Source organism: Ostrea edulis, chromosome 6 (assembly GCF_947568905.1).
Source record: "Ostrea edulis chromosome 6, xbOstEdul1.1, whole genome shotgun sequence".
NCBI lineage: Eukaryota > Metazoa > Mollusca > Bivalvia > Ostreida > Ostreidae > Ostrea > Ostrea edulis.
Window position 1 is genome coordinate 16,253,003 of NC_079169.1, and position 15,404 is coordinate 16,268,406.

General features: G+C 36.8%; 1 protein-coding gene across 1 annotated transcript; it reads right to left on the minus strand.

Moving 5' to 3' along the window:
* Positions 1-2,836: 2,836 nt before the first annotated feature.
* Positions 2,837-11,146, minus strand: LOC125646819 (S-phase kinase-associated protein 1). Its single transcript, XM_048873364.2, has 5 exons — positions 11,038-11,146; positions 10,432-10,528; positions 9,052-9,266; positions 6,691-6,831; positions 2,837-3,926 (listed from the first exon to the last, which is right to left on the minus strand). Exons 2-5 carry the CDS (start codon positions 10,526-10,528, stop codon positions 3,891-3,893), a joined length of 489 nt encoding a protein of 162 aa, XP_048729321.1. The 5' UTR covers positions 11,038-11,146; the 3' UTR covers positions 2,837-3,890.
* Between the last annotated feature and the right edge of the window lie 4,258 nt (positions 11,147-15,404).

Sequence of the window (15,404 nt, forward strand, 5' to 3'; positions counted from 1 at the left end):
TATGGCTTATTGGGTAGTTTTGTACAATGCTTCATTGTCATTTGTAGATGTCCATATTTGTCGGGACAGGAGGATTCAATTAATTTCCTAAAAGTTATAATGGATCCAAGATGGGTGGAGGATGTTAAAATAGCTTGTGAAAGCTTCTATAATTATGGCTTATCCAATACACTTAAAATTTGTACAATACTTCAATGCCATTTGCATAATGCAGGGACAGGAGGGTCCAATTGTCCTTAAAGTTATAGTGGATTTGAGGGTTGGAGAGTGTAAAATAGTTTGTGAACACTTCTCCTGTTTGTTAAAGAGTTCATAATGTCTATGTTCAGGCCAAAAACAGGCTTAGCCCCTGTGTACTTGGGCTTTCAGATCGGGTGAGCTAAAAAAAAAACAAACAAGAGGCCCATGGGCCACATCGCTCACCTGAGTCACCTTGGCCCATATCTGAAGACTTTCCATATATATTTGCATGTAAAACCTTGGTCCCTATTATGGCCCAAACTACCCTTTGCAAACTTGAATCTACACTATGTCAGAAAGCTTTCATGTAAATGTCAACTTCTTTGGCCCAATGGTTCTTTTAAAGCTTTTTTCTATGATTGTATGTAAAACTTTGACCCCCCCCCCCCCACTTGTGGCCCCATCCTACCCCCCGGGGACCATGATTTGAACAAACTTGAATCTGCACTATGTCAGAAAGTTTTCTTGTAAATATCAGCTTTTCTGACTCAATGGTTATTGAGAAAAAGATTTTAACTATATATTTGTATGTAAAACTTTGATCCCCCTTGTGGCCCCATCCTACCCCCGGAGCCCATGATTTGAAGAAACTTGAATCTGCACTATGTCAGAAAGTTTTCATGTAAAAATCAGCTTTTCTGGCTCAGTGGTTCTTGAGAAGATTTTTCCTATATATTTGTATGTAAAACTTTGATCCCCTATTGTAGCCCCATCCAACCCCCGGAGCCCATGATTTGAACAAACTTGAATCTGCACTATGTCAGGAAGCTTTCATGTAAATCTCAGCTTTTCTGGCTTAGTGGTTCTTGAGAAGAAGATTTTTATAAAGTTTTTCCCTATATATTTGTGTGTAAAACTTTGATCCCCCCTTGGGGCCCCATCTTATCCCCGGGGGCCATGATTTGAACAAACTTGAATCTGCACTATGTCAGAAAGTTTTCATGTAAAAATCAGCTTTTCTGGCTTAGTGGTTCTTGAGAAGAAGATTTTTAAAGTTTTTCCCTATATATTTGTGTGTAAAACTTTGATCCCCCCCCCCTTGGTGCCCCATCTTATCCCCGGGGGCCATGATTTGAACAAACTTGAATTTGCACTATATCAGAAAGTTTTCATGTAAAAATCAGCTTTTCTGGCTTAGTGGTTCTTGAGAAGAAGATTTTTAAAGTTTTTCCCTATATATTTGTGTGTAAAACTTTGACCCCCCCCCCCCTTGGTGCCCCATCTTATCCCCGGGGGCCATGATTTGAACAAACTTGAATTTGCACTATATCAGAAAGTTTTCATGTAAAAATCAGCTTTTCTGGCTTAGTGGTTCTTGAGAAGAAGATTTTTAAAGATTTTTCCTATATATTTGTATGTAACTTTGATCCCCTATTGTGGCCCCATCCAACCCCAGGGGCCCATGATTTGAACAAACTTGAATCTGCATTATGTCAGGAAGCTTTCATGTAAATCTCAGCTTTTCTGGCTTAGTGGTTCTGAAGATTTTTAAAGTTTTTCCCTATATATTTGTGTGCAAAACTTTGATCCCCCCTTGTGGCCCCATCCTACCACCGGGGGCCATGATTTGAACAAACTTGAATCTGCAATATGTCAGGAAGCTTTCAGGTAAATTTCAGCTCTTCTGACCCAGTGGTTCTTGAGAAGATTTTTAAATGACCCCACCCTATTTTTGCATTTTTGTGATTATCTCCCCTTTGAAAGGGACATGGCCCTTCATTTGAACAAACTTGAAAGCCCTTCACCCAAGGATGCTTTTGGCCAAGTTAGGTTGAAATTGGCCCAGTGGTTCTGGAGAAGAAGTCGAAAATGTGAAAAGTTTACAGACAGACAGACGCCAGACAAAATGTGATCAGAATAGCTCACTTGAACCTTCGGTTCAGGTGAGCTAAAAACAGAAAGGGATGTACCAACCTTGTGGATTTCACAATCCCAGGATTTCAACTCTTGGGTGGGTCCGAAAAGTCAGTGTAAAGTCTTTCATCAGTATGGGCACTCTCTAGGGCATTTGTGTAAAAGTACACATCTTGTTTTATACTGCTGCTGAAGATTAGAATTTATCTTAAATATGCAGAACAGGAATTATATCACAGATTCCGTAGCCCTTGGGGCTTGTGATACTTCCAACTAATACTCAGGTGACTGATTAGGCCTGTGGGCCTTGTGTTCGGAGAATTTTAGATACTAGACTTGGAAGTCCCGATTTCATTTTACATTCTGCATGCACTACGCTATATATTTGCAGATTTAAATAAGCCATGGTATGTTACATCCATTTTACGTTGGGTACAATAACATGAATATTTGAATGGCTGACTAAATTCAAAATACAGACTTCGTTCTAAAGTAGCCAGTAACGGATGTATACACATTTTCAAATAACAGATCATATATAGTCAACACCATTTCATCCGATATCATATATAGTCAACACCATTTCATCCGATATCATATATAGTCAACACCATTTCATCCGATATCATATATAGTCAACACCACTTCATCCGATATCATATATAGTCAACACCACTTCATCCGATATCATATATAGTCAACACCATTTCATCCGATATCATATATAGTCAACACCATTTCATCCAATATTAGATTATTTTTTATTCAAACATCAGTGACATGAAAGAATATTTGACTGATTGAATATCCGTTTATTATCCCTATCTAGTGGAGCAAGACATGTACTTCTCCCATACAAAATCAGATCATCAGATGCCACGGGTCATTTGAATGAGACCTTTAAACCTGTTCAACACTTAAGAACCTCACTGTCTTGGTATAAGTCAGTAGTAGATGTACAAAACTTGGGTTTCATTTTGGTATGATACTTACACCTGATGTCAAAATGAGCGGAACATTATCCCAAGACATATGCCAATCAAAAATCAATCAAACCAAACTGCTAATCCCTAAGACCTTGATCGTTCCTAAGAAACCTTTCCTTGGCAATAACTTTGAAATATTCTTGCATTATTGTTGGAAAAAAGAATATTACATTTGAGGTGATAAAAATTTAACTTCTTAAAAAAAAAAAAACTCCATGAAATTGTAACTAAATTAATCCTTTAAGAATTATACTGGTAAAATCAGCTAATTACTAAATCATTCGTCATCATCACCTTATAGTCATAATTGGATCCACTTTGATGAGAAGTACCCATGAATAAATTATTTTCCTATGGACATAACATCAGTATTGTATATGTGGAAAGTTTATTATGGCAATACTGGGTATCTTTTCAAACACAAAAGCCTTTAACATACAGTACTGTGCCTTAATGTACTCGCTGAATTTTTTCAATGCAACAAATACATACAAGAGTTGAGAAGAATGTATATTTGTTCTTAATAGACAAGTACAAGGAGAAATTTCTGTGCATTTTTCACCCGAGCGAAAAAGACTGGATAAAGGGGGAAAAAACACACTAACAACACTAAAACAGAGAAATTATTACAAATAAATACAAATTATGATATACAATTTCACCACTATCAGTCAGGGTGATTAATAAACACTCTTAATTTAGTAAACATTACACCTAAAACATCACTGGAGTTCTTCACATGTCCGTTGTAGACCTTCAGAGAGTCCATCTCACAAAACAGAATGCATTAGTATCTTCATATACATCTGTCTACTTTTCTTCACACCACTCATTTTCTTTTCGAACCTGCAAAACATCATATTTTTAAAAAGTCATGTAGACACTAGAGAATGTATTGCATTTGTCCATACCAAAAAACATTTTGTACAAGGTTTCCTTACAAGCAATTGAGGTTAGTTTTATAAAGAACAAGGTACGATTGTATACATAAAAAGGCCCCAAAAATTTTCTCTATAAGATGTGTCTGAAATTAACCTTATTCAGCGTTTTAATAAGTAAAATATATGCCAGGTATACTATGTCAACAAAATCAGAATGATATTCGTAATTGGATAGCATTATGACATCATGAACAAGAAATTTCCTACGTTTTGTTCAAAATAAGCCTGAAAACTGTCAAATGTCATACAGATTATTGCTCAGGAAAAGATGTACGCATTTGTCGAGCAAAATGAAAATGATGTATATTGTGTATTATTTTAGGATGAAAAACATACTTGAATATGAATTTGCTCGACGCATGCACTGTATGTTTTCTGATAGGAAAACCACCTGAATTTGTGGATATTTTCATTGAAAATGACACTTTTGCAATTTTATGTCAACTTCTAGCTCTCGTCATATGACACAAATCATTTTGCTAATCAAACTGAGCAGATTTTGGGTTTGCTAATCTATTCCTTATTTGAATGCCAGGGTTTGAGCTCCAAGTGAAATAATTAATATTTTGGGCCAAATGACTTTAGAAACTGTACCTACTTCTTTTCATCACATCCTAAGAAGTCACTACAACCTGAACAAGGACTTGGTAAGGTATGCACCCCCCCCCCCCCCCCCCCCCCCCCCCAATGTAAGCAATTAGTAAATGTAAGTTTTTTGCATGAAGTCCTGTAGTGACCTTGACCTTTCACCCCAAAATCAATAGGGTTCTTCCATTCTTGATAACAAAGCTATTGTTTAAGAATTGCTAAAGAAACAAGATTATACTATAGGTGCCACACTCCTGGGGCAGCATCATAAAGCTTGAATGCATATACTAGAAATTCTCAGACAGAGCAGACAAAATGTGTTTCACAAATGATTTCCCAGACAAAACATTTTGAGAGAGAGAAAAATAGACCCTGTACACAAGAAAGATTCATAGGCTATCTCATAAAGCAAACAATTAAAGCCCTCGTCATAGGGAAGGGCATAATCAACATACAATGGGGAAGTCTCATTCTTATCTATGTTTGGTATAAAATAAAATCTAATTAATTATTCTTCAAATAAAAAAAAATTCAAACTGTTTCACAGTAACAGTCCAGTAGTTTACACATGCAATTTTTATTTCCAACAAGATGTACTGTGAGCAATGCTCACTAAGAATACCCCAGCTTACCCCAATCTCCCAAATGGTGTTGTTAATAGGTATAAATTACCTCTTTCCTGAGTGTCAAAATATGGTATGGCTTTGTAGAAGAAAATGGAAGATATAGTCCGAACACAAATCCATGGCATAAACCTATAATTTTGACCTTGAGATCAAAGGTCAAGGTCATAAAGAGGTCACGAATGTACATAACACATAGTCTCATGGTGATACACCCATGTCTTATGGTATGACTATGTCAAAACCCTATAATCAATTTTGACCTTGAGGTCAAAGTTCAAGGTCATATAGAGGTCATGAAGGTACTCGACACATCGTCTCATGGTGATACACTCATGTGTCAAATATGATATGCCTATTTCAAAGAACAAAGAAGTCATGGCCCTGACACGAATCCATTGTAAAAAACCTTTAATTTTGACCTTGTGGTCAAGGTCATATGGAGGTCATGAAGGTACATGACACATCGTCTCATGGTGATACACTCATGTGTCAAATATGGTATGCCTATGTCAAAGAACAAAGAAGTTATGGCCCGGACACAAATCCATTGTAAAAAACCTTTAATTTTGACCTTGATGTCAAGGGTCAAGGTCATATAGAGGTCATGAAGGTACTCGACACATCGTCTCATGGTGATCTACCTGTGTGCCAAATATGGTATGCTTAAGTCAAAGAACAAAGAAGTTATGGCCCGGACATGAATCTGCACAGACAGACAGACGGACAGAGTGATTCCTATATAGGCCTACCCCCCAGAACTTCGTTTGGGGGGTATAACAATGCAGTTTCAACTGTGTATTCTACACGTGTAATTCTTATAATCCAGGAATAAACATGTATATTACGAAAGTAAAATTATCAATACTTCACAATGGCTTAAACTGTATGGAGAGATGAATACTATACACCTATTTACTGGCTATGGGGATAATAGCAAGTTTATTGTTCCCCAAGACAACAACTATTTCCAGAGGCGCAGCCGAGGGAAATAGTTGCTGTCAAGGGGGACAATAAACTTGCTATTGTCCGAAGAGTCAGTAAATAGGTGTTTTATCATACTGAAGTCGACTTTACTTGTGTCAGACATACCAAAGTGAAGTAAACTAACATTTGTCATTAGCCTAGATGGAATCGACCGAGGTGATCCGAGTGGAAAACTAATTCGAGTTATCAGACTTTGACGTCACAGAAAAGAAAACGCTGGAAAATATAGCATCCGGTAAATAGTTTCGAGACTATTTCCCTAGGGTGAGATAGTTTAGAAACTATTTCACGGCTACCATTATCCAGAAGAAATAGCAAATCTATTCACCTAACATTTATATAGCAAACACATTCTGAGGTATAATATTGTCAGATTGAACAGCTATGAACATGAACACCAACATTTACTATGTTCACACCTCTGTTGCCTGTTGGTTTTTCTTCTTATTGAGTTTGAATGTTACACCGTACCTGTTCTTCTTCTGCAGGTGTGAAGTCATTCTTGATGTTAAATGTCTTCCTGATTTCTTCGGGGGACTTTCCTTTGATCATATTTGCTACAGTTTTACAGGTCACATCCAACAGTCCTTTAATATCCAAGTAATTTGCTGCCTATATATTGTATAGATGAAAATAATTTTTTAATTAGGTATGTGAAAGAAATCAAAGAAAGGAATAATTTATATTTGAAATTCATGACTGCATCTCTTTAATATTTGTTCTGATCTATATGGGGTCATATCAAACTTGTCCAAATGTCCTGAAAAAGGAAAAGGAAATTATGACATTCCTATAGATAATAAGGATGGCTGAAATGACCTTGAGGCCAAGGTCAGAACATAAGCACCCTTTCTGTCAAGTACATGTATAAGCTTCAATTGTCTTTCCATACAAATTCATGGCCCAAACAAATATTTTCCAACTGTTTTATTTACTTGTGACCTTGAGTAATCATCTGTCTATAAACGACCTTTGTGCCTCTGTTGTCTCTCTATTACAAGTTATTACCTGCATAAACACAGTGGGAAGAACAGACAGACAGATGGACATGATGATTCCTATACAATGCCCCAAACTTTATTTCCTAAATTTTCTAATCGCCATATGGGCAACTTGAACCGTAATTTCATGCAAAATTGAAAAAGGGTTATACACACACATCATTTAATCGATAGTAGTATCATCAATTCAAAATATTGAGCAGAAAATATCTTCTTATGTCAAGAGTGAATTGACCATGTGACCTAAAAATCAATAGGGGTCATCTACTCCTTATGCTGTACCAGTGTAAGTTTGGTGTCAATCAAGGAAATAATTCTTAAAATATAGGAGACAATATCTTACTATGTCCAGTTCAACAATTGACTTTTGACCTCAAAATCAATATGGGTCATCTTCTCCTGAAGATGTACCAGTGTACTAAGTTTGATGTCTGTCAAGCAAAAGGGTTATCAAAGATATTAAGTGGACAGTATATTACTATGCCCAGTTTGACCCTTGACCTTTGACCTCAAAATCAATAGGAGTCATCTTCTCCTGAATATACACCACTGTACTAAGTTTGATGTCTGTCAAGCAAAGGGTTCTCAAGATATTGAGCGGAGAGTATATTCCAATGTCCAGTTTGACCCTTGACCTTTGACCATGTGACCTCAAAATCAATAGGGGTCATCTACTCCTTAGGATGTACCAGTGTGACAAGTTTGATGTCTGTCAAGCAAAGGGTTCTCAAGATATTAAGCGGACATTATATTCCTATATCCAGACTAGATTGACACTTGACCTTTGACCTGAAAAACAATAGGGGTCCTCTTCTACTCATAACCGGCCCACATATGAAATATCATTATCATCAAGTGAATGGTTCTCAAGATATTGAGCGGACAACATGTGGTCTACCAACCGACCGACAGGTGCAAACCAATATGCCCCTCTTCTTTGAAGGGGGGGGGGGGGGGGGGGGGGGGATGAATATAAATGAAGTCTCAATAATTCATTTATTCATAAATTAACTATTTCAATGTGTTTTTTCTTCAAGGAGTTACACTAGTAACCTGAAGGATTATTCTCTACGATGAATTAATGAATGGTGAGTGTTTTTGGAATAATGTACAGAGAAAAAAATCAGAAATCAAATACATCTCCTGTTCTAAGGTTGGAACCATTTTTTTCATGAGCTAGTGAATATGTTGTTTTATGGTCAAGGGGTGTCACCCTAGAAAAAATCCTGATAAAACACAAGTTTATTTCGGGGTATATTGACGATTTCTTTTAAGAATTGTACTACTAAATGATAAAACTAAATGATACAATTGTGAAAAAGCTGTAAGGAATAATTTTGAAGTTTGGTCTGGCAATGCTATTGCAAGAAATGACGCATGCTGTGCCCCTTTCGACATATTTCTGGCATTCTCATAGTGTTGACCATGGCTCTTAAGATTTGTGTGGTCCACGGTTTTGTTCATATTGTTGCACGTTTCTTGTTATCATTTAGACTCAGGTGTTTCATTGACAAATTTTACTTCATCAGCCACAAGGTCGCCATACTTGTTTTACTTTTATTGTATTTGTCAAAACCAGTGTGGAGTGGAAACTGCTTTCCCCATTCCAGAATTAATTTCACTGCTAAAAAAAAATTTTTGTCGGACAATTGAACTGATAAGCAAACAATTTATATCAGCCATTCCTGTTTTTGTCAGTGAAACAGATAAAACTGACAGTTTTCAAGAACTCTGGAGTGGGCAACTGTTATATTATCTGTCATTGTGTAATGACATCATCAAGTCAAACTAAAAACAATATCAATACTAGAAATGAAACATGATAACTTACAAGAATGAGTTCAAAGAGCGTGCCCTGGTCCACTTTCAGGAATTCTGCGTCCCAGGAGCAGATGTCATCTGTTCTTTTCTCCTTGTTCTCATCGTCCTCTGGGGGAGGAGGGTCATCTTTATGGTAGGTGCACCATGCAATCACTTTTCTGAGAATAGCTGCATTGACATTGGGAAGTGGGACAGGTTCCTCATCATCATCCTCAACACCCAGGTCTGCAACACAGATCAAAAAATCACCTACATGTTACTATCCAGATGTCAGAGCTTAACTTTGTTGCAACTAAGTTGATAAAAGATATTACCACTTTTGAATTGATCTATTTCAATATATCATACAAATCATTCAACCTTCACAGCTACTTTGGAAACCCATTGAACAAATGAAAATATATGGACAGATAGACAAAGTGAGGGTTATTATGTTCCCAAGAAATTATACAGGGAACATAGAAATGACATTGTAATCCTGTAGTGTCAAATTACGATCAAGCACATGTAATCAGAGATAAATCTACTGATACAAAATTCTTAAGTTTATAGTGAGACTATCTAGCATAACCAGAACACTTTCACTGAGCCAGGCTTTTGTTTCAGACCCGATACAAAATTCTTAAGTTTATAGTCAGACTATCTAGCATAACCAGAACACTTTCACTGAACCAGGCTTTTGTTTCAGACCCGATACAAAATTCTTAAGTTTATAGTCAGACTATCTAGCATAACCAGAACACTTTCACTGAGCCAGGCTTTTGTTTCAGACCCGATACAAAATTCTTAAGTTTATAGTCAGACTATCTAGCATAACCAGAACACTTTCACTGAACCAGGCTTTTGTTTTAGACCCACAAACTTGTTCTCCATAGGTCTGAGAGTTAATTTACCGGTTGAATTTTGTTAATCAACAAGTCTTTGGGCAATTATACACATTGCACTTGAATACTGTTTCAAATCAATACACAGTAATATCGGTCTATGATATACGAAATATATTTTGAACTGCCTAATTCTGAGCAAAGTTTTTCTTGATCCGAGGTTGAAGGAGAAGAAATGTGACAAGTATTCAAACTCCAATCCTAGCTATCTATACATGGCAACATACAAAAAGCATAAAGGCAACAGAATTCTGTCAATATCCCCCCTCCTTTTCCCATTCACACCGTTTTTGATATATAATTCAAAATGCTTCATTTGTGTAATAAAAACCCCAACATTCACTGTTTAAAAATTACACATGTACTGTAGTTATAATATAATACTAGATTTACAAGTTTTTATTGACAGGGGTCAATGACTTGAGTGAATTTGGCACCAGTGGTAAATGTGTATTTCCAGATGATTGAACATACTCTTTAAATTAAGTTTCTTCGTCATACTTTACCTTCAAGCATAGTTTTAATTGTGACTGATTGTCTGGCAATCTCCACATCTATCTCAAACACTTCTCCCTCCAAACTCTGCAGCTTTATCATAGGCATCTAAAAATAAAGAATGAAATGGATATTTATTTTCGTCCCTCAACACTAGGGGGAAAATGTACTAATAATACATCCAACCAGAAGCAGATAATTACTTGGTGTTAATAATGGTAAGACCTTAAAGTCCCGCTGTAAAGAGGTTCGTTAACCTTTGGTTTACCCAGTTACCAATTAAATTATTAATTCTAATTCATGAGAAATTGGGTTACCCGACTTTCAACGAATTAGTAAATATCAATAATCAAAGTACAATTCCATACTAAGTCATAATATTACCCTTTATTCTAACAGTAACAAGCTTTATACACGAGTCAAAAGATGACTTGGCAAAGAATCATTGCTATCTTTGGATATATATATACTCCGCCATCTTTGTTGGCAAGAGAGAACACGTTTGGCGACCAAAACAAATCCATTGATACGTCTTAAATTCGTAGATTTCACTCAAATATTCCATCGATACAAACTTAATAATAACTAAATTTTGTCAAATATTGAAATATTCTTACTTTGGTTTTAAATTAAATGTTATCCAAAGCACCTTCTCATACGACCGACGACAAAAATATCGCTCGCGAAATGTATTTTCTGAATACCGAATCCGATGATGTTTCCCCACTATAAAACAAAGTTTTAAAAATCTTATTTAATTCGTTGCAAAATTATTTTGAATGATTAAAAAAAAAAACATCATTCATAATCAATTGTAATTTTCTATATTGGTTACATTTGTAAATAACAAATACAGATGTTGATGTTGATGATGATGATGATGATGATTGATGATGAAAGGTGAAGATCTCATAATGATAATCAATACATGGAGAACAGGGGCGGATCCAGGAATTGCGGTTACGGGGAGCACCACTTTCTGAGGCAGGGGGTCTGAAGCCTTGAAGCCCCCGGAAGCTGCTGAGTTTTACAGATTTCATAGGGCTTGAAATATGTCTCCAATTTAGTAATTAATTTGTACTATTTTTTATTATTTCTAAGGTTAAATTAATAAACTGACACAAATTTGGGGGGGGGGGGGATTAAAGTTCTCCAAATGAAGTTATTCGAGAAATCAAAAGATTTTGTCATTTATTTCTCCAGGAGTGAAGAAATCATTGCATCTTTTATCATATAGTACACTTTTCTAAACAAGATACCACGATTTACCTTAAATTCGCCACTGGAGAATAAAAAATCTTTTTCCATAAAATTAAACGAGCTAACTTCTGATCTAAGTCTCTCTTGTTCACTATTAGTCTCGTGCAACCAGACGCTCTGTTTTCTCCTTAAAGGAAATATCCGACGAGCTGATTGAGCTGCTGAGTGTTTTGTTGAACGAGTAATATGCTACTTCTGTAATAGGCCTAGTAGTGTCCGACGTCTCCGTGTTAACATAACAGTTTTAGTAGACTCCCCCGTGTTAATTTCACGAATTTAGTAGACGCCTCTGTGTTGATGTCACAGTTATAATAGACGCCTCCGTGTTGATTTCACGAATTTAGTAGGGCCTAGACATCTCCGTGTTAATGTTAAAGTTTTAGTAGACGCCTCAGTGTTGATTTCACGGTTTAAGTAAATGCCTCCGTGTTAATTTCACGAATTTAGTAGACGCCTATGTACGTGTACATTTCACAGTTTTAGTAGACGCCACTGTACGTTTAAATTTCACAGTTTTAGTAGACGCCTCCGTGTTAACGTCACAGTATTAATAGACGCCTCCGTGTTAACGTAACAGTTTTAGTAGACGCCTCCGTGTTAATTTCAAGAATTTAGTAGACGCCTCCGTGTTGATGTCACAGTTTTAATAGACGCCTCCGTGTTATTGTTACAGTTTTAATAGACGCCTCCGTGTTAATGTTACAGTTTTTAATAGACGCCTCCGTGTTAATGTTACATTTCTAATAGACGCCTCCGTGTTGATGTAACAGTTTTAGTAGACGCCTCCGTGTTAATTTCAAAAATTTAGTAGACGCCTCCGTGTTGATGTCACAGTTTTAATAGACGCCTCCGTGTTAATGTTACAGTTTTAATAGACGCCTCCGTGTTAATGTTACATTTCTAATAGACGCCTCCGTGTTGATGTCACAGTTTTAGTAGACGCCACTGTACGTGTAAATGTTACAGTTTTATTAGACGCTTCCGTGTTAATGTTACACTTTTAGTAGACGCCTCCGTGTTGATTTCAGTTTTAGAAAACGCCTCCGTGTTGATTAACAGTTTTAATAGATGCCGCAGTGTTGACTTCAGTTTTAAAAGACGCCTCAGCGTTGATTTCAGATTTAGAAGACGCCTCCGTGTTGATTTAACTGTTTTGATAGACGCTTCCGTGTTGATTTCAGTTTTAGAAGACGCGTCCGTGTTGATTTCAGATTTAGAAGACGCCTCCGTGTTGATTTAACAGTTTTGATAAACGCCTCCGTGTTGATTTCGGTTTTAGAAGACGCCTCCGTGTTGATTTTGGTTTTAGAAGACGCCTCCGTGTTTATTTCAGTTTTAAAACACGCCTCCATGCTGATTTAACAGTTTTGATAGACGCCTCCGTGTTGATTTAACTGTTTTGATAGACGCCTCCGTGTTGATTTCAGTTTTAGAAGACGCCCCCGTGTTGATTTAATAGTTTTGATAGACGCCTCCGTGTTTTTTTAATAGTTTTGATAGACGCCTCCGTGTTGATTTCAGTTTTAGAAGACGCCCCCGTGTTGATTTAATAGTTTTGATAGACGCCTCCGTGTTGATTTAATAGGTTTGATAGACGCCTCCGTGTTGATTTCGGTTTTAGAAGACGCCTCCGTGTTGATTTCAGTTTTAGAAGACGCCTCTGTTTTGATTTAATAGTTTTGATAGACGCCTTCGTGTTGATTTAATAGTTTTGATAGATGCCCCCGTGTTGATTTAACAGTTTTGATAGACGCCCCCGTGTTGATTTAATAGTTTTGATAGATGCACCCGTGTTGATTTAATAGTTTTGATAGACGCCTCCATGTTGATTTAATAGTTTTGATAAACGCCTCCGTGTTGATTTCGGTTTTAGAAGACGCCTCCGTGTTGATTTAATAGTTTTGATAGACGCTCCCGTGTTGATTTAATAGTTTTGTTAGACGCCCCCGTGTTGATTTAATAGTTTTGATAGACGCCTCCGTGTTGATTTCAGTTTTAGAAGACGCCCCCGTGTTGATTTAATAGTTTTGATAGACGCCTCCGTGTTGATTTAATGGTTTTGATAGACGCCTCCGTGTTGATTTCAGTTTTAGAAGACGCCTCCGTGTTGATTTAATAGTTTTGATAGACGCCTCCGTGTTGATTTCAGTTTTAGAAATAGTTTTGATAGACGCCTCCGTGTTGATTTCAGTTTTAGAAGACGCCCCCGTGTTGATTTAATAGTTTTGATAGACGCCTCCGTGTTCTTATGTGCACTTCTTTTGTCTGCTGCATACTTACTTTTTAAAAAATGTTATGCTGGCATACATGCAAGATAATTATGTTGAAAAGCGACTTTTTTATGTCAACATGCAAAATAATTATGTCGCAGTTTGCATGTATGATGTTATATAAACCAATGTTAAAATCAGATTCTCTTAAAAGATCGCTAATTTGCATGTCAACAAACATGTGTCTATCTTACATGAAGACATGATTATCTTGCATGAAGACATCATTATGTTGCATGTTGACATATCATCTTGCATGCCGACATAATTGATCTTGCATGACGATATAATTATCTTGCACGTGGACATAATTATCTTAATAGGGACAGAACTATGCCATCATAGAATATATCTCATGGATGGATTAGTATTCCATATAATGAAAGATTGTGTGTTTATTGTAAATATTGATGAATCAAAAATTGCAGATGAATTCCATTATATATTAGAATGCAGTGCATTGTCAAATATTAGAAAAGAGTACCTACACAGTAGGTACTACACAAGACCTAATGTTATTAAATTTCATGAAATCATGTCAACCAATAAGGTTAAAACACCTTTTTAAAAACTCTGTATGTTTATCTAAAAAATCTATGAGTTAGTCTGTCCTCGTTAACATACTTGGTAAATACATTTTCACTACATGTATATTGTATATCTATACATACTCTGACCTTATTCTTACTCAAATGTATGTTTATCTAATGCACATCATGTACCCTATATAATGTAGTTTGAGCGAATAAATGAACTTGAATGTATTTTCTAAAGTTATGGTCCCATCCCTGTGACCCCATTATACAGCTGAAGTGACTATCCCTATGCCAACAAAGATGCTACACGCCTATTTTCATTTTTTCAAATGGTCAAGAAGTGTCCGAGAAGAAGTTGAAAATGTTCAGGTAATGACGCACTGTGAAAGAAAATTATAAAGACAAGACATCTAAAACCAGGAAATGTCCAAACTACCAGTGGCGGATTTAGAGGGGGCGCAGTCGCCCCCCCCCCCAAAGTTTCAAATTTAAGGTAAATCGCGGTATCTTGTTTCGGAAAATGTACTAAACGATAAAAGAAGCAATAATTTCTTCCACCTTCGGAGAAATAAATTACAAAATCCTTTGATTTCTTGAATTACTTTATTGGGAGAACCTAATTTTTTCCAAAAAAACCCCTTAAAATATGTAAAATCCAGAAGCGTGCGGGGGCTTCGCCCCCTCGACCCTCACCAGGGCTTCGCCCTGGACCCACTGCCTCATAAAGTGGCGCCCCCCGTAACCACAATTCCTGGATCCGCCCCTGACTACGGTAATAAGATCAATAGGACGGGATGAAACGGCTATACAAACCCGCATCTGAATCCACCTTGAACCGTAGGAAATACCCATCGCACTGAATCCTGACGGACAAACATCCAGGACGTCCACAGACCCCATTCCATGAGCGACCAGAGA